Raw genomic sequence first — 19,363 nt, forward strand, 5'->3', positions numbered from 1 at the left:
CGGGGAAGACAAAGGCGGCATTGGAATCTCCAGGAAGCGTTTTTTGACCCAGTTATTTCGAAGAAATCTTTTAAATAAGGCCATGGGTGGGGCAGGTCTTCTGGAGGATGACTATCCTTGGACTCCATTCTGGGAGTTAATGATTCTGCAGGTCCTACGTACTGTGCTGCTCTTCTTGAGGGAGGGGCCTAATGGTTATTTCCCGCTTTGGATTGGTTCAGCGGACTGATTCTGCTCTCGCCATTGGATACTTTCAAACTAACGAACAAATCAAAAAACTGAAATGCGTCTTGGATGTAACGAGTAACGAAACGCTATATAGAAATGTAGTGAAGTAGAAAGTACAGATACTTACTGTTAAATGTAGTGGAGTAAAAGTAGAAAGTATCCATTATTAAATCTACTTAAGTAAAGTACAGATACACGAAAATTGTACTTAAGTACAGTAACGAAGTACTTGTACTTCGTTACTTCCCACCACTGATTTTTGCAATTCAAGGTTGGGGAAATCCACATTATTTTTTGACATGAAACAACTTAATGACAAATAAGCTGTTTGTTTCCAGCATGTGTTGTGAATCAACACATGCTGTATTCCTGGATCTATAGAACCTATAGATCCAGGAAACACCGAATTCCTATTAGGACTGAACCTCGTTGCTATGGTGACCTTTGCCAGGATGCACAGGTTGTACATCATTCTGTACAGCAGAATGAAAACAACTCCCTCACTGCTCCTCTCTGCTAAGCCGACTCTGACCTCTGAGAGCAGACGTGGAGCGTCAGTGAAAAAGACAAGGGAGCCTTTCATGGAGGAATGTTGCTCACGCTTTAAAAATCTTCCCAAACAACCCAGGAAGCTGATGGCAGAGGGCACGCTGCCACGCAGCCAACTGGCATCAAGGGAGCAGTGAAGAGGCACTTCATGACATGTCAGATTAATAAAACAGATATAAACAGGACGGAGGTAGTCATAAGATTTCCAAGTACAAGTAAAGTCTCACACGACTAGACTGATGCATAAACTCCATGGAGAAGTAGAGCGAACCTCCGACAAAGAGTGTTATGATGGTAGGTAGTGGAATACAATGCATTATCCGAGACATTTTCTGGGTCATTTTTGCCTAATGAGCCAACACCGAGGCAGAAAAATTCTCCAATGAGTCCTACATCAGGTCTGTAAGCTTATTAGCAGGAAACAACAACAACAAAATCAACAATAAAGTTCAAGAGGAAAAATTGTGAGGGATACAAAGTATCGTTGGATGTGAGTGTGAACGCTGTGTCGGACACATTTAGAATGTACAAAACAGGTGAGTAATGACTTAAATAATACCGGCTTGTGAAAATCTGTCTTCAGGAAAATGCTTAAAAATAAACATTAGCATAAAAAACTGCTTAAATGTAAATACCGCAGTTACTGCAGCACATGTTTTTATGCTGCCATAGAGCTACCATTGGAATTTACACACAAAAAATCAAGCTACTACATTCACTTATTGATCTTTGATTTGACTATCAATAAGTGTCATTATGACAAAAAATGGGATGTTTACAACCAATTACCTTTGTGAGACGAACATGTGGTAGTTGCTGCAGATCACAGTTTCTTAAACTTAAACTCACAAGTATATATTAGCATGAAAAAGTACAGATATTTGTTGATTTTGCGTGAAATTTCACGATAATTTGACGAGGAACTAATTGATGTAATTTGTAAGAAAAAAAGCAAAAACTACTTTGAATTTATTGATAAAATAATATTTAAGCACACTGTTATCCTGATGGTTCTATTTATGTGTCCCTTTAGAGTCCATAGGGCCACATGAAAAAGCTATGATGGGCCGGATTTGGCCCGTGAACCTTGGGTTTGACAATTGCTTTAAAGGGTTGGAGGGCTTTTCTTATTTTATTGAGAAGATTTGAAAGATTATTATAAAGTAACATGGGGTAAATTTGGATTCAAGTACAAGTTAGTGGGGTTTTTTAGACTGCCTCAAAATAAAAATAATTTGAATTAAAATTACTTACACCAACATTTCATTTTTGAATTTAAAATCTTTAGTCACTACAACCTCTTTTTCTATGCATGTGGCATCCTGAGATTTCATCAATATTAGAAATATAGGGCCTGATCAGTTATTTACATAAATTGTTGCCATTTTTGGTCTCCTTTTGGACTGGGCTTTTTTCACCCTGATCTGCAGATTAGACTCAAGTCCCAAAACTTGAGCCTGAGTCAAGCCTAAAGCTTTTAAAATTGAAGTCAAATCTTTATTTTTGTGACAAACGTGACCAATTCCATGTCTCTGATTTGAGTCTCTATGTCACATAAACCTCATTTTAAGTAAAACACAGCAGGTAAAGTTGTAAGCTAACAAAGAATAAAGCTACCTTTTCCTCAGTCAGTGTTTTTATGCAAGAGAGTGTTTTGCTTGCATAAGTTACTGGCATGCTGGCAAACTGGTTATGGCATACTCAGAGCGTAGTGCTGACTCTGCAGATCCCACGGTGGGGAGAAAATTAGACGAGAGACGAGGGGAAGGCTTACACTTCAGTGAGCACTTCTGTAAGCTGCTTTAGCTTCTTTGAAATGTATAATTACAATCAGGTCCGCTTCAGGGTCCCATAATGACACGCAAACCGGCCACAACCATTTTTATTCTAAATAAACCCCTGACGGAAGCATAAAGGAGGAAAAAGGTTCAAATACAGATAAGGAAGAGAAACCTGGGAGCCACAAGGAGTTGTATAATTACAGGAAACATATTATAAGAAATGGAAAGCAGGAAACTTAAATTAAAAGCAGTAGAGATTTATTTTTAACAATAGTAGAGTAACAGATAAAAACCAGCTAGTGGAAGAAGGTCAGAAGTTTACATGCTACTAGAGCTGAGACGATTAATCAGATTAATCATCTTATGAGCCAACACTGAGGCAGAAAAATTCTCCAATGAGTCCTACATCAGGTCTGCAAGGCTATTAGCAGGAAACAACAAAAAAATCAACGATAAAGTTCAAGAGGAAAAATGATTAATATAATCGTTAAATAATTTAGTAATTGATTACCGTAATTGATTGGTGAATGAACAACAAATTCAGGCCACTAATTACACTGTATTTGTCATAAAGTGGTGGATGAGGCAGACGCTTGAGACCCAGGTAAGATGTATGATGACAGTTTAATGGTGAAAGTGCAAGATCCAAAACACCAGGCAGCACGACTGAGTGGAAGCCAGGGCTCAACGCCGGTAGCAACTGGTTATTAGAATGGACAGCAAACAAAACGGTGCATACGACACGCACAAACGACTGCAAGACAAGGACGCAGACACACAGGTGGCATTAAATACACAGAGGGTAATCACAGAAACGAGACACACCTGGGAATGATCAAGGGGAGACAGGACGGCACAGAGACTCAGGGACACAGAAAACTCGAAATAAATACACAGAAAAACACAGATCACCACAGTATTGATGTTAAGCAGAAATGTCTGAGTTGCTCACATGTTGATGTTAGAAGTATTTTATAGCTGAAGATGATCAAGCTGTACTAAAGAAATGAATTTTAGGCAGCAATATGTTTATTTTCTTATTTAAAAACAGAATTAAAATATTTGTTTGAATTTTCTTATGTATTATTAATATTGTATAAAATATATATTTATATTGTATAAAGTGCTTAAGTGAAAAATTTGCAGAACGAGGCAATAGTTTTTATTAATAAAATTACTCTGTCAGAATAACAGAATAACGGAGTACTAAAATAACTATTAGCTTCAGCGCTAACTGACAATGATGCTTCATGATTTCATTCATGCAGGTCATGACAGGGTGAAAAAAACATAAACAAAGGCTCAAATGCATACAGTACATCTACTTCCACTACACCAGTTCAGTGTACTTATGGCGTAAATTCACAACAAATGTTGCCTCAAGCCGCTTTATGAAAAATAATTTCAATTCAGTCCTGAAATATCAACCAATGTTTGATTAAGTCAACAAAGAAGCAGTAGAAACCTAAATGGAAGTACAAAAATGTGCAGAAAGTGAATTTTGAATTACAGTTCCCCTTTAAAAATCCACCAAACCTTTAAATTTCTGACCTGAAGATCAAAATTGTTGGGGTTTGCGATATGGATTTAGATTAGAATATGATTTAGATTTATGGTTTTATTGTGACAACGAGAAAGATTATGATAAAAACAACAATTTATTACTTATATTTTAACTAGCTGTATGGCTATTCCCATGTGAATCACGCTTCTGGACTGCAGTTACTTAAACAATTAAGTTTTATTTAATTAAACTGCACACTGTAACTGCATTTAATCCTATTTTAAACGTTACTGATATTCATTGAACAAACAATTGGAGAAAATTGTAAAAATAACTCTTCTGATAATACTGTCAGTCTTGTTTTTTATTGAACATCATTAACTGGAATCTATCAAAGCAAAACAAATCAAATTTCTCATCACAATAAATGATAAACGATACAACACTGGAAACATGTTTCCCATCAAACGAGAGAATACCAATAGAAACTGCTTCAGCTTGCAGCACAAAGCTTCTATTTAACAGCGTTTTTAACTCTCAGCTATAAGCTCCAAGTTACTGTCTCACTTAACATATTATTGATTTATCTTCAGTAAGGAAATTCTCCCTCTGCCTCTTGTCGCTGCAACGCTGAACAACCACACCGTAAAGCGGCGGCGTGTTAATTAAACGCAAACACTCCTGAGCAGATAGTAATGAACCGTCGCAGACGTCCCTCTTGGCTCGCAGTCCGAAACTGTAGCCGCTTGGTTACTCTGCGACCGGCAATTAAGGCAGCAAAACTTTTCGCGGTAATTAATGACGGGCGCCCATCACCTGTTGCCGTGGTAACAGGCGGTTTAAAACACCCAAATCTGAAGAAGAAAAGAAAACCTAACCTGAAAACAGCAGAAATGAGGTTTATTTTACTCAGATGGTTGATTTATTTAGTTGAACCGTTGCTGGGTTTATGTTTTCAGCTTTTTAAATGAACTCAACCTTGTTCTGTTTGAACCGTTTGAGTAGCTGCGGGTCTGACAACAAGCCCTGATGAGTCCAGAAGTGGCAGCTACGCCTCGAGGTTTTGGGGGTCTGATGAGGACAGTGCAAGGCCGGAGTAGGAAACTGGTAGAAAAAGGTCATCAGGACAAGATGGAGGGGAAAAAACATCAGCAAACAAAAATGTGACTAACGCCAGATCCAAACAGCTCTTGTACTAGCTTAATACAATACAAAAGTATTCAATTCAAAATACTTTATCCATCCATTTTCTGTTCACCCTTGTCCCTAATAGGGTTGGGGTTGATGGTGTCTATCTCCAGCTACATTCTGGGCGAGAGGCGGGGTTCACCCTGGACAGGTCGCCAGTCTGTCGCAGGGCAACACAGAGACAGACAGGACACACAACCAGGCACACACCTAGGGAGAATTTAGAAAGACCAATTAACCTGACAGTCATGTTTTTGGACTGTGGGAGGAAGCAGGAGAACCCGGAGAGAACCCAACATGCACAGGGAGAACATGCAAACTCCATGCAGAAAGACCCCGGGCCGGGAATTGAACCCAGGACCTTCTTGCTGCAAGGCAACAGTGCTACCAACTGCGCCACTGTGCAGCCGTGCAGCCTTACTTTATTTATCCCAAAGGGAAATTAAATGTTGTCATTAAATGTTTGTTGTCATCAAATCATCCAAGTATTTTAATACATTTTTACTTCTACGCATTCCTTTCAACATTAATTATTGCATTACTGTAACTTTACTTGTAATTTAGAACGTTAAGTAAACTTTGAAAGTACAAAAAAAAGTATCTAAAGGGGCATTGTTGTGTTTTCCAACCACATAGTCAAGTAACTATGTTACCTTCAGTTGCTAAAAAAAAATGTTGTTAATTATATCAAATATGACTTAAAAGACTTCCTTGAAAGTGGGCCTCTGTCTCTTTAAGAAAATCCTGCTCTTCATGAAACTCCGCCTTCAGGAAGTCATCCGAACATTACTCCTCTGTTAACCCTTTAACGATGTTTTTATCAGCGTTATACAGAGAAGTAGCTCGTAAAATGAGCTCAGCTAGATGTGCAGTTCCTCCAGATGTTTGCTAATTGATGCTGGCTAGTCTGAAGGAGCTGCTCTGTGAGGCAGAAGCTCGGAAACTGCATCTCTAAGGAGGAGCTGCGTCTTGAAGGCGGAGCTAGGTTCACCCAGGCATTTTGCACAGCTGAATGGTTGCCATGGAGACTAAAGGATTTCTCAAATATAAGAATGAATTAAAGCAACACGCCATTGATGAGGGAATAACATTATAACACAATGTAAAGCTCAAAAAAGTCAACTTTACATGATACCGCCCCTTTAAAGAGTTACTGTTGATGGTGAGGATCTCCAGTAGCAGTCAGTCTTGCAATGAATCTGAAGATGCCTCTGACTGAACACTGTTGATGTGACAATCTCATGACATGCTACTACTTTTTTGATCAATGTTAAGGAATTATTTAGATAAAACAAGCTCCTATATCTCACTGAAAAGTTACTTGTAAGTTAGTTTTGTCTTATTTCAAGTGTACTAAGATATTTTTACTAGACAAATACTTGGTAATATTTTCTGTTTTTGCAGGGCTGTTGTGCTTATGTGTATATTTTAAAGCATTTAATTTTAAAATGTATAAATGAATAACAACGATGAGAAAACACGGCACATTACTGCTTAAAGATGCAGGTAGGCAGATTATTTCTTTCCACTTTAGAGCCGGGCAGGTCTGAAAGGTCAGCTCCCAGGTGAGACTATGAGTAAACGAGCTGCAGGACGGCGAGCTTTCCTCAGCTTTTGTCTCTCATCCCACGAGGGACCAAAGGGACGAATGGAGGCCGACGCCGTGTGAAAGGCATCGACTCGGCGTCTCAGTCTGGAGGTCACATCAAACTCTGAAAAACTGGGCTCTGAAACCGGCTGAGGCTCTGAGCAACGCTATAAAAAATAAAAAATACGACGTGTTTTTTATTTGAGCAACACCAGCAGCTATAAATGTCGCTGCAACTCAGACGGGCCAAGAGGAGGGAAGAGCTGCTGTGTCCGACTCGACAAGCCGCCAGGCATTCTGGGATGGCAGCGTTTGCAGCCAGCGAACGGCAGCCATAAAGGAGAGGCGGATGTGACTTATAGTAAGACATTTTTCCCATAAGTGAAAAAAACTTGCCAATGAAACTAGCATTCTTTCACCAATATTAAGGAATTATTCACTTAAGACAAGTTTCTGTATCTTGCTGAAAAGTTACTTGTAAGTTAGTTTTGTCTTTTTCAAGTGTAATAAGATATTTTCACTAAAAACTAGAAAGAAAAATGTGGTAAGATTTTGTGCTTTTACAGTGTTTGAGAAACTGGACAGCTTTTAAGCCCCAACAGAGGATGCTGGTTTGCTAGGTATCCAAGCTGCTGCTCCTGATGTTTTCCTCATGAATGGACAAACTACTGATTTAAAGTTTTTGTTGTGAGGTTTTGAGTTTCAAGAAATCTGGAATTTTGAGGCAGAATTTTAAAAAGAAAATTAATGTTTCTCCTGTAAAAAAATCAAAAAAGTAAAATAAAATAAAAATAAAATAACCCCCCCAACATTTCCAAGATGGTTTCTGTGGTGTAATTAAATCAGAAGTTTATTATCATCTGCTGTTTTTTATGATAATGACCAGCAGCTCAGAGAAGTGAGACTCGGATAAATAAAACTTTATTAACCTGGGATCATAAACTTGTATCTGGGTCTTTCCATCCGAGCTGCCCCGATGTTTTCTGCTTCAGACAATGGGGCATTATTCTCATCTCTGACAGGAGCTCTGAAAAACGAGAGGCCATGAGTCTCCATCTGTCTGCTAATGAGGTTAGCATTTTACAGTGGCCTCGGGGTTCACAATAGGAGGGAGGGGTTCCCGCTTCTGCACACTTGGATGAAAAAAACGTCCCAAAGGGAGAGGAAAGTAAAATTTTAAATGTTTTATCAACAAAGATTGTGGAGCTGCAGTGAAGCTTAACTACATCTAAACCCTGATGGACTCTGCAACAGTGTGTCTAAGAGCAACAGCTACTGGGTACAGTCACAGTTTCTGAAGTTGTCCAGATTTATATTGCAGATTTTTGGACCTAAATGTGTGTCTCTGTCTAACACACCTGAATGTTTCATTCTAACACGTTTGTTTTTCAGTCAGTGGGCAGAGAATCCAGAAATTTACTAAAGAGTAGAAAGTACAGCGTAGCAAAAGCATTTTTTTTTCAGAAAAGATACTCAAGTAAATCTAATTAAGTAAATGTAACTAATTACTACCCATCATCCATTTTAGATGTGGACCTGACATCTTTTCTCCTTCATCGACTCTTAGCGAGAACCACTAAACTTTCCCGACTATATTTCCTCCGATGCAACATTCCCCTCTATTTTATCGAAGGCTCTATTTTCCCGACAGCCTGTTTCTTTCCTTCTGCTTGACGCGGAGGTGAGGAACGCTGTGAATCCGTCAGAATTACCGCCTGCCAAGCTGCTGTCAACCTCCCTAAATATAACCGCTGAAACCATTCGCCACGCTGAGGAGAAGCTTCCACAACACCGGCTTCTGGGCGAAACATTCTGATGTTTTGAGGTTAAAGCTGCGCCGTGCGCTGCCAGGCGACGAGGCGTCTGTCGCTGCCACTGATACGGCGGCGGTTTGCAAACTGAAAGAGGTTTCGGTATTTTTAATTTTTCCTGCAAATCAAACATTTGCACTCCAGATAATCTACTGGGATTCTCTTGCAGCTTCAAAGAAACGGAACTGGATTATTTAGCGTAAAAAACTCAAACACAAAAACGCCTTGTAGAAGGGAAATATATCTGAATATCCATCTGTCATGGATCTGATTTCTGTTCTACATGGAAAATAAACCCTTTGAATTCTGTTGATTTGTTTTTTGCTTCTTATAATTTAATGGGTAAAATTAACTTATAGCTAGAAAACAAAGCCACTGAAAGTGGTTTCCTGTTGTTTTCTTAAAATAGAGAAGTATTATGTAAAAATCTACTTTTTTTAGCTTTACGTTGTGTTATATTGTTATTTTATTCACTCAGCTCCTCCAGACTAGCGGCAGCAGCAATTAACAAACACCTGGTGGAACTGTGAGTCTGCTGAACTTATAATACAAACTACTTCTCAGGCCAACACTAAGAATTTATGTAAAAGGCATAATGGAGGAGCATTGTTGCGATGATGAGCCTAACGCTAATAGTAGGAGCTTCTTAAAGAGACAGAGGCCCAATTTCAATATGTCAAATTGCAAAATTAAATCTCTTTTAGGTCATGTTTGATATTTATATATGCCATTTTTATGACAACTGAAGGTAAAAATACTTACTTAATTGTGCTACTGTTTATCTAAATTTACTCATCATTTGCCATTTTCAGCAAACATCGCAATTATCTACAAGTCCAACCAATCACTTTAATGTTTTCTATATTTCCTCTTTCCATGACCAATCACTGCATCTTGGTCCGTATTATGTTCTGGAGCGCAGCAGCTGCGGTCATTTCTCCGCTGATTTGCAGCAATACTCAGCAAAAGAGAACCTTGAGGTTCTGGTTTTGATGGACTAAATAATCCCAGATATTTTATTTTGTCTTATAAATAAATTTTGCTGGCCCAGTCATAATGATAAAGACTCAGATCATGAACTTTATTATTTTTTAAATTCAAACAAAAAATAAAACTCACATCAAACCAAGCTAATATTATGTAGTTCTGCTGTTTTACACTGTCGGCACAAACCTGCAGCTCAGACCAGCTTCTCTGCTTTTCTCGTCTTTATTACTGTCAGTTCTTCAGAGAAATAAGCTGCTAGCAGCGCTGCTAAGTCTCGGTCATTCTCTTACAAAACTTAACGATCGTGTTCCTGTCGCTCCCGGTGATTAAACTCATAATTACAATCCTCTCTACTGAGCAGCTCTCTGATAGCAGACGGCGAGTCCGTAAACAAGTTTTACTAGATATTGTATTATAACCGAAAAGAGAGATGTAACTTCTATCATAAATGTAGATTAGCAAAAAAAAAACCTACAAATTACAATGAAATACTGCTACTTTCGCTGGGTGTTGGAAGTAAGACCCATAATCGCTTCCCCACTAAGCCTCCCAGGAATAAGGTGGATAACCATCACTGCTCCCAAAAAACTCAATAATGCTACCATCCCTAGTAGCATTAGAGTTTTACTTATTTTACATAACATTTCTGTTGGTATTTGCAGTTTTTATTTTCATATATTGTACAATCCTGTCTTATTTTGAAGGCTATGTGGTGCAATTTCATCTTTTTTGTAAGCTAGCTTACAAAACATTAGCTTAGCTAGCTGTAGTGGCATTGTTTCCTCAGTGTCTGAGCCAAATAAAGGAGAAAACATTTGTTACTGACAAACTGCTGCATCCTAGGTGCACTATAACGCGTTGAAGCAGATCCTTCCTCTATTTTTTTAAATTATTCAACTCAGATGAACAGAAATGAGGAATCATTATTGACAATTGTACATTATTTTATGCTATAATCTTGCCTTTACTGTATAGTATCTTACTCTGAAGTTTGTTTTTTTTATACATTTTAATACTTTTATTTTTGTGTGAACATACATGTCCTGCCCTTCATCTTTATCCTGTACTAAAAATGAAGTACATCACTATTTCAGCCTCAGGTTTGTAGTTTGTTTTGCACTTATGGCTGAATTTGACGAAGAAAACATAAAATCATCACTATTCATTAACTGAGTTATAAATAAATGATGCATATTACTAAAAATAAAAGTATTTTTCTTAATTCTGCTGCTCTTAGCCAAAAAGCCAAATCAAATTTATATTTTCCATCATTGATCTGATGCAGATGATGCTTGAATTAACAGAAAATACAAGCAGAACCTTAAGATCTCTGAAGATCAAAACAAATAATCTTTTGATGCTGTTTTGAAAAGCCTTGATTCGTCTGAAGACGTTTTAAGAGGCACTCTGACGTTTGTACGACGACGCTCTCGTTTACTGAGTGGCAGCTTTGATGCTTCAGTAAATTATATCACTTGCAAAACATTTTCAGAAAATCCCGTCTGCGCGGATGACAAATTCAACCTTTCACGGGTTTTAAACTTCAAAGAAAAGCATCAAACTCCCCAAGGTTTCACACAACTGATGGTTGCCCCATTTTCTCTATGCAAGCCAAAGTTTACCTACAGAAAAATACGAGAGACGCTTTAAAACGATTTGAATTCTGCAGCATATTGTGCAGAAAAACGGCTCCAAACTCTTTTCTTTGTTCCATAGATGGTAAATTTGGGGGGTTTCAGCGCAGCAGCTACATGGTGATATGTTTCATATGGATGTATGTCACTGCAGCAGATTTTTCCTCTCCTCGTGAACGCTCCCCTTCCTGCTGGTGGAGTCAGACAGGATATTAAGTAGGTCAATGAGATTCCTTTATATTACTACAGCAGGGAAGCAGAAGAACGGGAAATACAAGACAGAGAGATGAAGACAAGTCACTGTTGCTCCGATACTGTGACTTATTAAAATGTAAACATGTTTCCGTTTGCTTTAGAAGCAAAACACGCCTAGAAAAGACTCAATGTTGGAGGATTTCCTGTTGGATTAAAATTTTCTAGGTGTGATAAAACAAAAGCTCATAACTCATGCTGCCGTTGTTGCTCAATCAGTGAGCAATAAACAACTGAGATTATTGAAACTGGCTTCTGAGTGTGAACATATGAAGAAAAACAGCCTAATAAGAAGGTCTGTCACAATAACAATTTATGCCAAATTATAAATTGTCCCAGATAAATGATAATATTGTTGTTTTTATACCATTTTACCAAATTACAGTTATTACAGAATAGTCTAAAGTAAGTGCTTTTGATTTCAGACTCAATATGTTTTCTGATACTAAAAACATTAAAATACATTAATTAAAATATCAATTCTGATAATTAAGTCATTATAAAAACACAGTTTGTGTGAGCAAAGATAACAGGAGAATGGACTAAATATATATTTAAACTTTATTTTAGTTAAAATATGTTAAATGAACAAGAACTAGTTTAAGTTTGTGGTAAACTGTGAACATGAATCAGTTAATTTTAACCAGTTCTTGTTCAGGATGAACTGCAACAACACGGCTAGTGAAATGTTATAAATAAGACTTTTAATTTGTAAAAGGAGGTTGTACAAAATGTTGTAGCAACAAAAATCAGATATTTCTCAATTTTCCCTCCACTGAAAAAAGTATATGAGTGGATGGTTAGACTTTTTATTATCACCTGATAATATTTTAAATTTTTTCCATTAATTGTAAAGAAAATAATTTAAAAATAAATGATCCATCTAGCAGGCAAGAAGTGACCACTTTTCAATGTAATAATTTCCAAGCTTAAGCTGCAAAATATATTGAAGTAAAATCTATTTAACTGAACAAATGAGCCGCAGCTGACTGCCTGAAAGGTCACAATTCACCAAATGTAAGAGAGATCCCAAATAAAAAGCAGCGTCTAAACGCACTGATGGTTTAAATAAAAAGCATAAGCAGAGAGTAAATTACGTCCCCACTTTACGGAGTGTTGAGGCGACAGGAGGAGGAGGAAATGTGCCAGGAGGAAAACCCGGAAGTCAGTGAGGAGGAAGAGAACCGCACAGAGGCCAAGCATTCGTCTTTCATGAAAGATGAATTTATCACAGCAGAGTGGGAACGCACAATAAATTACCTGACGCTCTGCATGCAGCAAACATTTCATTCGTTTCATTTCACTACACACATCAGAAGGCCGCGCTTGATTAAAAACCAAAAACAACTCTTAGATCGCTTCCTGGTTGGTTTTAGCAGCAGATCCTGTCAACCAGATTGGCTTTAAATCAGTTTGTCAAACTTTTTCTGACTACTTACACCATTTAACAAACACTCACAGACCAAACAACTAGAAGTCGCCCTGCAATAACACATCTTTACATAAACAATCCGAAATTACAATATTTGTCTCTTAACTCATTGTCTTTGTTCCTTCTACTGTGAAGGTGGTGCTGTCTGTAAATGTGACTGGATAAATTAAAACCAAAAACAAGTCGACTGGGACCTTTTTAATTATTTATAGATTCTGAAATTATGGATTCTAAGCTTATAGAAAAACATTAATTATATTTTTCATAGAAGCAAAATAAAAGAAAATAGACTTGAAATTAGTGAATTATTGTAATAATAATTAATCATTTTTAAATTATTCCAAAACAGACTTAAGTTGCTTTGGCAAAATTAACATTTTCTTTCATAGACTATGACTATCATTCATAGTCCAACATAATTAATTTTATTTTAGGTGTTAAGATGCAGTTAGTTAGCGTGGGGCGCAGCGCTGCTCCAGTGTGTAAATTCCATTGGTAGCTCTATAGCAGTATGAAATCAAGTGCTGCAGTAACTGCAGTATTTACATTTAAGCAGCTTTTTATGCTAATGTTTATTTTTAAGCATTCTCCTGAAAGCAGATTTTCACAAGCCGGTATTATTTAAGTCATTAGCCACATGCTTTGTATGTGCAAAATGCGTCAGACACAACGTTCACACTTGCATTAAATGAAACTCCGTATCCCTCACAAATGTTCCTCTTGGAGTTTAACGCTGATTTCTCTGCTGTTTTCCACTAATAGCCTTACAGACCTGGTGTAGGACTCAATGGAGAATCTTTCTGTTGGCTGATGATCCAAAAATGACTCAAAAAATATCTCGGGTAACGCACTGAGTGCCGCTACCTCTACCATTATAACACTGCTTGTTTGTCAGAGGTCTGCTCTACATTCGAATGGGGTCGGAGCCGGCGTCATGTCAGTTGTGTTTATTTAATATTAACAGAATATTGACAAAATTTTGCACATGTTACAAATGTGTGCATAACTTTGTGCACATTTGAAACGCAGCCAGAGATTTAAAGATGAGCAGCAAAAGCAAATGAGGTGGATTAGTAGTGCTCACTAACCACTAATGTTTTCATCCAAGTTGCTGAGAAATCAGGCTGTTAGCATGTCACAACAGTCATGATACTGTCATGCAGTCTTTTTTATTATTATTATTTAGCATGTTTTCAGCAATAGGGACGTTCAAAGTGCCTTAAAACGTGAAGTTTTAAAACAACAGGAAAATTTTAGTCGCGATTATAGTCAGACAGGAAGAAAAAAAACACTGAAGTATCTTTTTAATGCTTTGAGTGGATTTCTGGTTTCAACAGTAAGGATGTTTGTTTTCTCTTGTTCCTCAGTGATGATTTACAAGGTGAGGTTAAAGCAGTAAATCAGGAGCGTCTTCTCCTTCCAGTCAGACGACTTTCTTATCAGTAAAGCCCGACTTCCTTCTCTTATATCTGAGAATGTGAGTCAAGCAGCTGAGTTATACCTCCGGTTTTTACAATTAGCTTGTTTTTGCACATCTCAATCAGTAGCATTGAAATAATTACTCTCTGTTTACTAAAACTTCAACAGGCTCCTTTCAAAAGTGAAAAGAAAGTATTTGAAAAAATGTGGAGCTGTTATTTAAAGACAAGGCGGGGGTGTTGCATCAAAAAATAATAATAAAAACACACCCAGAAATGGAAGCGTGTTTTTCTGGGACGAACCACATGGGAAGACAAAAAATAAATAAATCTGCAATCATTTGGAGCAGCAGCCCTTCGACTCATCTCCTCCCCTTTCTCTCAAAGAGACGCTCTGCATGTCATCTGCTGCTCATGCATGTATGCAAGAAATTAGTTGGACGATGAATTGTTCCCTGCACAGTGGTGCAGTTGGTAGCACTGTTGCCTTGCAGCAAGAAGGTCCTGGGTTCGATTCCCAGCCCAAGGCCTTTCTGCACGGAGTTTGCATGTTCTCCCTGTGCATGCGTGGGTTCTCACCGGGTACTCCGGCTTCCTCCCACAGTCCAGAAACATGACTGTAAATGGGTCTCTCTAAATTCTCCCTAGGTGTGAGTGTGTGCCTGGTTGTTTGTCCTGTCTGTCTCTGTGTTGCCCTGCGACAGACTGGTGATAAATTGTCCCAAACGTTATTGCGATAATATTGTTGTTTTCAAGCAATGCAATAATGAAAGAACACATTCTCAAAAATCAATAAACTTTAAATTATGATCAATATTTAACACAGGAGCAGGAAGACATTTTAAATATCCAAAATAATCAAACAAAACAACAAATAAAATTAATTATGAAATCTCTGTAATCAAAATTGTGCTAAAAAAAAGGCTAGTTGAGACCAAAACACCTTAGACTTAACTTTGATTATTCAGTTTTTGGTAGAAAGAGAGAAAAGAGAAAAATTATAAGTCATGAATTTATCATGTCATTAACTGATTTATTGGTTATTGCAAAAGGACAACCTTTGCTAATTTGCTAACAAGCTAATGACTTTGCTAACTTTCCGTCTAGCATATTAGCATTTTCGCTAAGTCTGAAAATCTTTAGCTTAGCACCTAGCTTCCCCCAAGTTAATTTTCCCAGATTATTTTTAATGTTTGACATTTGTGTTGAAGTTTTGGTTGCAAAGTAAGATATTTTAATTTATGCTTTTATTTTGAAGTTGGGGGACACTGTTTATGCATCATTTCCTTTTCCTTTCCTCATATTCTCCACCAGTGGAGAGACTTTTTCTCTCAAATGGTATAAAAATAATATCTGGAAATGAAAAAACAACATCCTTATTGAAAATGTACACTTTGATGAATGCCCATAACATCAAATATGACTGCAACAGGCTTATAGTCATCTTTGCATCATTTTACCGACAACAAGGACCAACAAAGTGCTCAAATCTGAATGGAGACTGAAACCTCTCATGGTGACAATAAATAAATACTTTCTAGAAGCAAAAGTGTAGAAATGTCGCAACTGCAATGTGTTTTTTTGTTTTGTTAGAAATGTAGATCTGAAGCCAAGCTGCACACAGTCAGATAAAGACAGAGTTTGGGAATCACCAAACTGCTCGGTGTGTCTGGGATTGGCCTACTTCCTCTGGGCTGGCAGACGGTGGCTAACCTGCTGCTGTCAGAATCGATAAGTCTAAGCAGTCCAACCTGAGCGGCTCTGAGAATAAACTCAGCTCATCTGATTACTGCTGAGACTTTACTTCACGACCGACAAAGTAAAAATTTCCTCCTACTTTCTCTGGGCAACACAGCTGCAAAAATCACGTAATAAACATGTAACTGTGATACTACTGGTGAATGTTGAGATGCCAATTATGAATATTCCACATTTTTGAAGAGGCAGTGTTATGTAAAATTTACTTTTTGAGCTTTACATCATGTTATAATGTTATTCACTCATCAAAAATATACCTTGAGTGTTACTTTAATTATTTTATGCAGGTTTGACAAATCCTGTAATCTCCATGGCAACCATTCAGCTGTGCAAAACGCCTGGTTGGACCTAGCTCCGCCTTCGAGGCACAGCTCCTCCTCCAAGTTTCAGAGCTTCGGCCTCACAGATCAGCTCCTTCAGACTAGCCAGCAGTAATTAGTAAACACCTGGTGGCACTGCTGACTTCATTATTGGACCTACATCTCAGTCAACCGCTGGTAAAAACTTTGCTAAAGAGTTAATAGAGGAGCCATGTTGTGATGGCTTTCTCAAAGCGGAATTTTTAAAGAGACAGAGGCCCAATTTCAAATCAGGAAGTAACATTTCTTTTAAGTCATATTCAATATATGCAGAATTTTCATAAAAACTGAAGCAAACATAGTTACTTGATTATGCTATAAAATGCCACTATGTGTCAGGAAAACACATAATACTGCCCCTTTAATGAATTTCTAATATTCTACAAAATATCACTGAATATAAAAACATTTATATCCAATGACCCGATTAGGCCTCAGAATAAAAGTATTTGGTAAAACGTCAACTCAAATACTGTGTAACTCATCAAATTATAAATCACTTAATACTTAAAAATTACATAATCAGACAGACCAAAATTTAAAGTTAAGTGGAAATTTTGGCATTTTAAGCACGAAAATGACAATAATTCATATAAATAACAAAATGAGGCAAAAAAAAATATCCAATTTGGTTTCTTTCGATTAAAAACTGAGAAATTTTAACCATGTAAGAGTTGAAATACTTCAACATATTTTTACTCAAGTAAAGGTAAAAAGGAGCCGTCCAGGAAGTATTCAAGTAACAAAAGTATTTGGTGAAAAGGCGACTCGAGCACAGAGTATCTAATCGAACCAAAATATAAAGCTGTGTGGAAATGTTGGTATTTTAAAGACCAAAATGAAAATAATTAATATCAATAACAAAAGATCAAATAAACATGTTTCCAAATCAGTTTCTTTAAAAAAAACAAAACTTATAAGACTTTAAAAATAAACTGCAGGTGTGTCTCTGTGTCTGATGAATTTTTGGTTAAAACATGTTTGTTTTTCATTCAGTGGGTAGAAAATTCAGAAATTTTACTCAAGTAAAAGTAAAAAATACAGTGTAGTAAGAATACTCCTAAAAGTGTATTTTTTAAAAGAAGTTACTCAAGTAAATGTAACTAGTTACTACCAAACTCTACCGATAAAGAAAGCAAAGGCTCTGCAGCATGATCTGCCTGATGAGTTTTCTCTCTCTGATCCAACAGTTTTCATGAAGTTCAGCCTCTGGTGTTCCTCTGCTAACGGATGCTAACAGATGCTAACAGATGCTAGCGACGCGCCGCCGCCTCACCTCTTTGATCCTGTCCAGCTCGTTGTGCAGCGCCTGCTTGGAGATCTCCACCTCGATGATCTTCTGCCTGAGCGTCTCGTTCTCGTCCTCCGCTCGGCTGCGCTTGTCCTCCGTGCTCTCCAGCTCGTTGTGCAGACGCACCGACACGTCCTTAGCAACCTGAGGACCATTCAGTTGCACCAGATTAATATTTTTGTGGTCTCATCTGTAATCCTTTTTCAGACTTCAATACTTTAACGTCTTTTACCGGAACACAAAATAAATCAGAGTAAAGCAGAATGTCTTCCAACTGACTCACCGTTTTTGTTATTTTTTTTATGTCATTTTCTGCGAATAAATACAAAATATTTGCTTGGAATTTTAGAGACATGTTGTCAGTAGTTGGTAGAATCAAAGAACAATGTTCATTTTACTCAAACATAAACCTGTAAAGAGTAGAATCAGAGAAACTGATCATTGAAAGTGGTGTTTAATTTTTTCCTGAGCTGTATGCAGTAAAAAACCGTAGAAGTTTTTCTTCCTCTCTGTTGAAGGTTTTACAAAAAGAAATTTCAGACGAATCGAATCAACAAGCAGCACCTTGAGGTCCTGCTCCAGACTGCGCAGCAGCTCTCCGTCCACATGGCCCGTCTGAGCGACACGCAGGCTCTTCTGCTCCGCTTTCCTCAGCCGGTACTGCAGGATGCGGCAGTTCTTGTTGGCCCGGTCCAGTTCCCGCCGTAGCTCCTGCACCTGGTAGACCTCCTCCTCCAGGTAGCTGTCCCGAACCTCCTCCATCTCCGCTCGCAGCTCCTCCACTTCATCCTGGGAGACGCAGAGATGGAGGAAACAAGGAAATGTTTTGGGTCTTAATGTGTCATCAAATTAAAAGGTGATCTGTTACCTTGTACACGTGTAAGGGCGATAAAAAACATGATTCCATTTTTTGCACAAAATCATTCTTAGAAAATAAGATTTCAGTTCAGTTTCTAATATTTTGAGCTGCTTTAAATCCAAATAAGCTGCTGCTGGCCAGGCCCCCAACGTAACGAGTACACTTGCACGTGAAAATGGCTGAGAAAAGATGCACAATTATCCAAGTGTACATCTTTGAAAAGCATTAGTAGAGCCTCCTGCACAACCAACAAGAATGCAGCAAGTGCTTTCTTGGTAAGTCAACACACTTCTCTTTTCCAGCAGCCATTGTACTGCACATACAGCTGTAAAAAGAGATGACCAAATGCGCTGGAGCTGAATAAATTTACACAAATTAACACATTGTAATGTGAGTTTTGTTCCACTAAAACAAAAATATTCATACATTTTAAGGCTTCTTTCTGAAAAGCATTAGCAGGGACTTCTGCACAACCAACAAGAATGTAGCAAGTGGTTTCTGGACAAGTCAATAGCAAAATACTTCTCTTTTCCAGAAGCCATTGTACCGTGCATACAAAACCAGCTGACCAAACATGCTGGAGCTGAATAAATTTAATGTGAGTTTCAGCTGTTGTAGCAAAAATATTAATATAGTTTAAGGTTTCTGTCATTCAGAAGGCAAAAACATTTTTATGAAGCTTTTCTGCAACTAAAACTTAAAACTGAGCCTCTTTTTAGGACAA

At 37.7% G+C, this 19,363-nt stretch overlaps 1 protein-coding gene across 4 annotated transcripts in view; it reads right to left on the minus strand.

Moving 5' to 3' along the window:
- mtcl1 (microtubule crosslinking factor 1) overlaps window positions 1-19,363 on the minus strand; it is a 90,666-nt gene that overhangs the window by 64,264 nt on the left and 7,039 nt on the right. For all 4 annotated transcript variants that reach the window (XM_023335171.1, XM_023335172.1, XM_023335173.1 and 1 more), the window contains exons 2-3: window positions 18,345-18,569; window positions 17,766-17,924 (exon numbers count right to left, since the gene is read on the minus strand). In XM_023335171.1, coding sequence (XP_023190939.1) covers window positions 17,766-17,924; window positions 18,345-18,569 — 384 coding nt within the window. The remainder of the gene's footprint in view (window positions 1-17,765; window positions 17,925-18,344; window positions 18,570-19,363) is intronic.

Source organism: Xiphophorus maculatus, chromosome 6 (genome assembly GCF_002775205.1).
Source record: "Xiphophorus maculatus strain JP 163 A chromosome 6, X_maculatus-5.0-male, whole genome shotgun sequence".
NCBI lineage: Eukaryota > Metazoa > Chordata > Actinopteri > Cyprinodontiformes > Poeciliidae > Xiphophorus > Xiphophorus maculatus.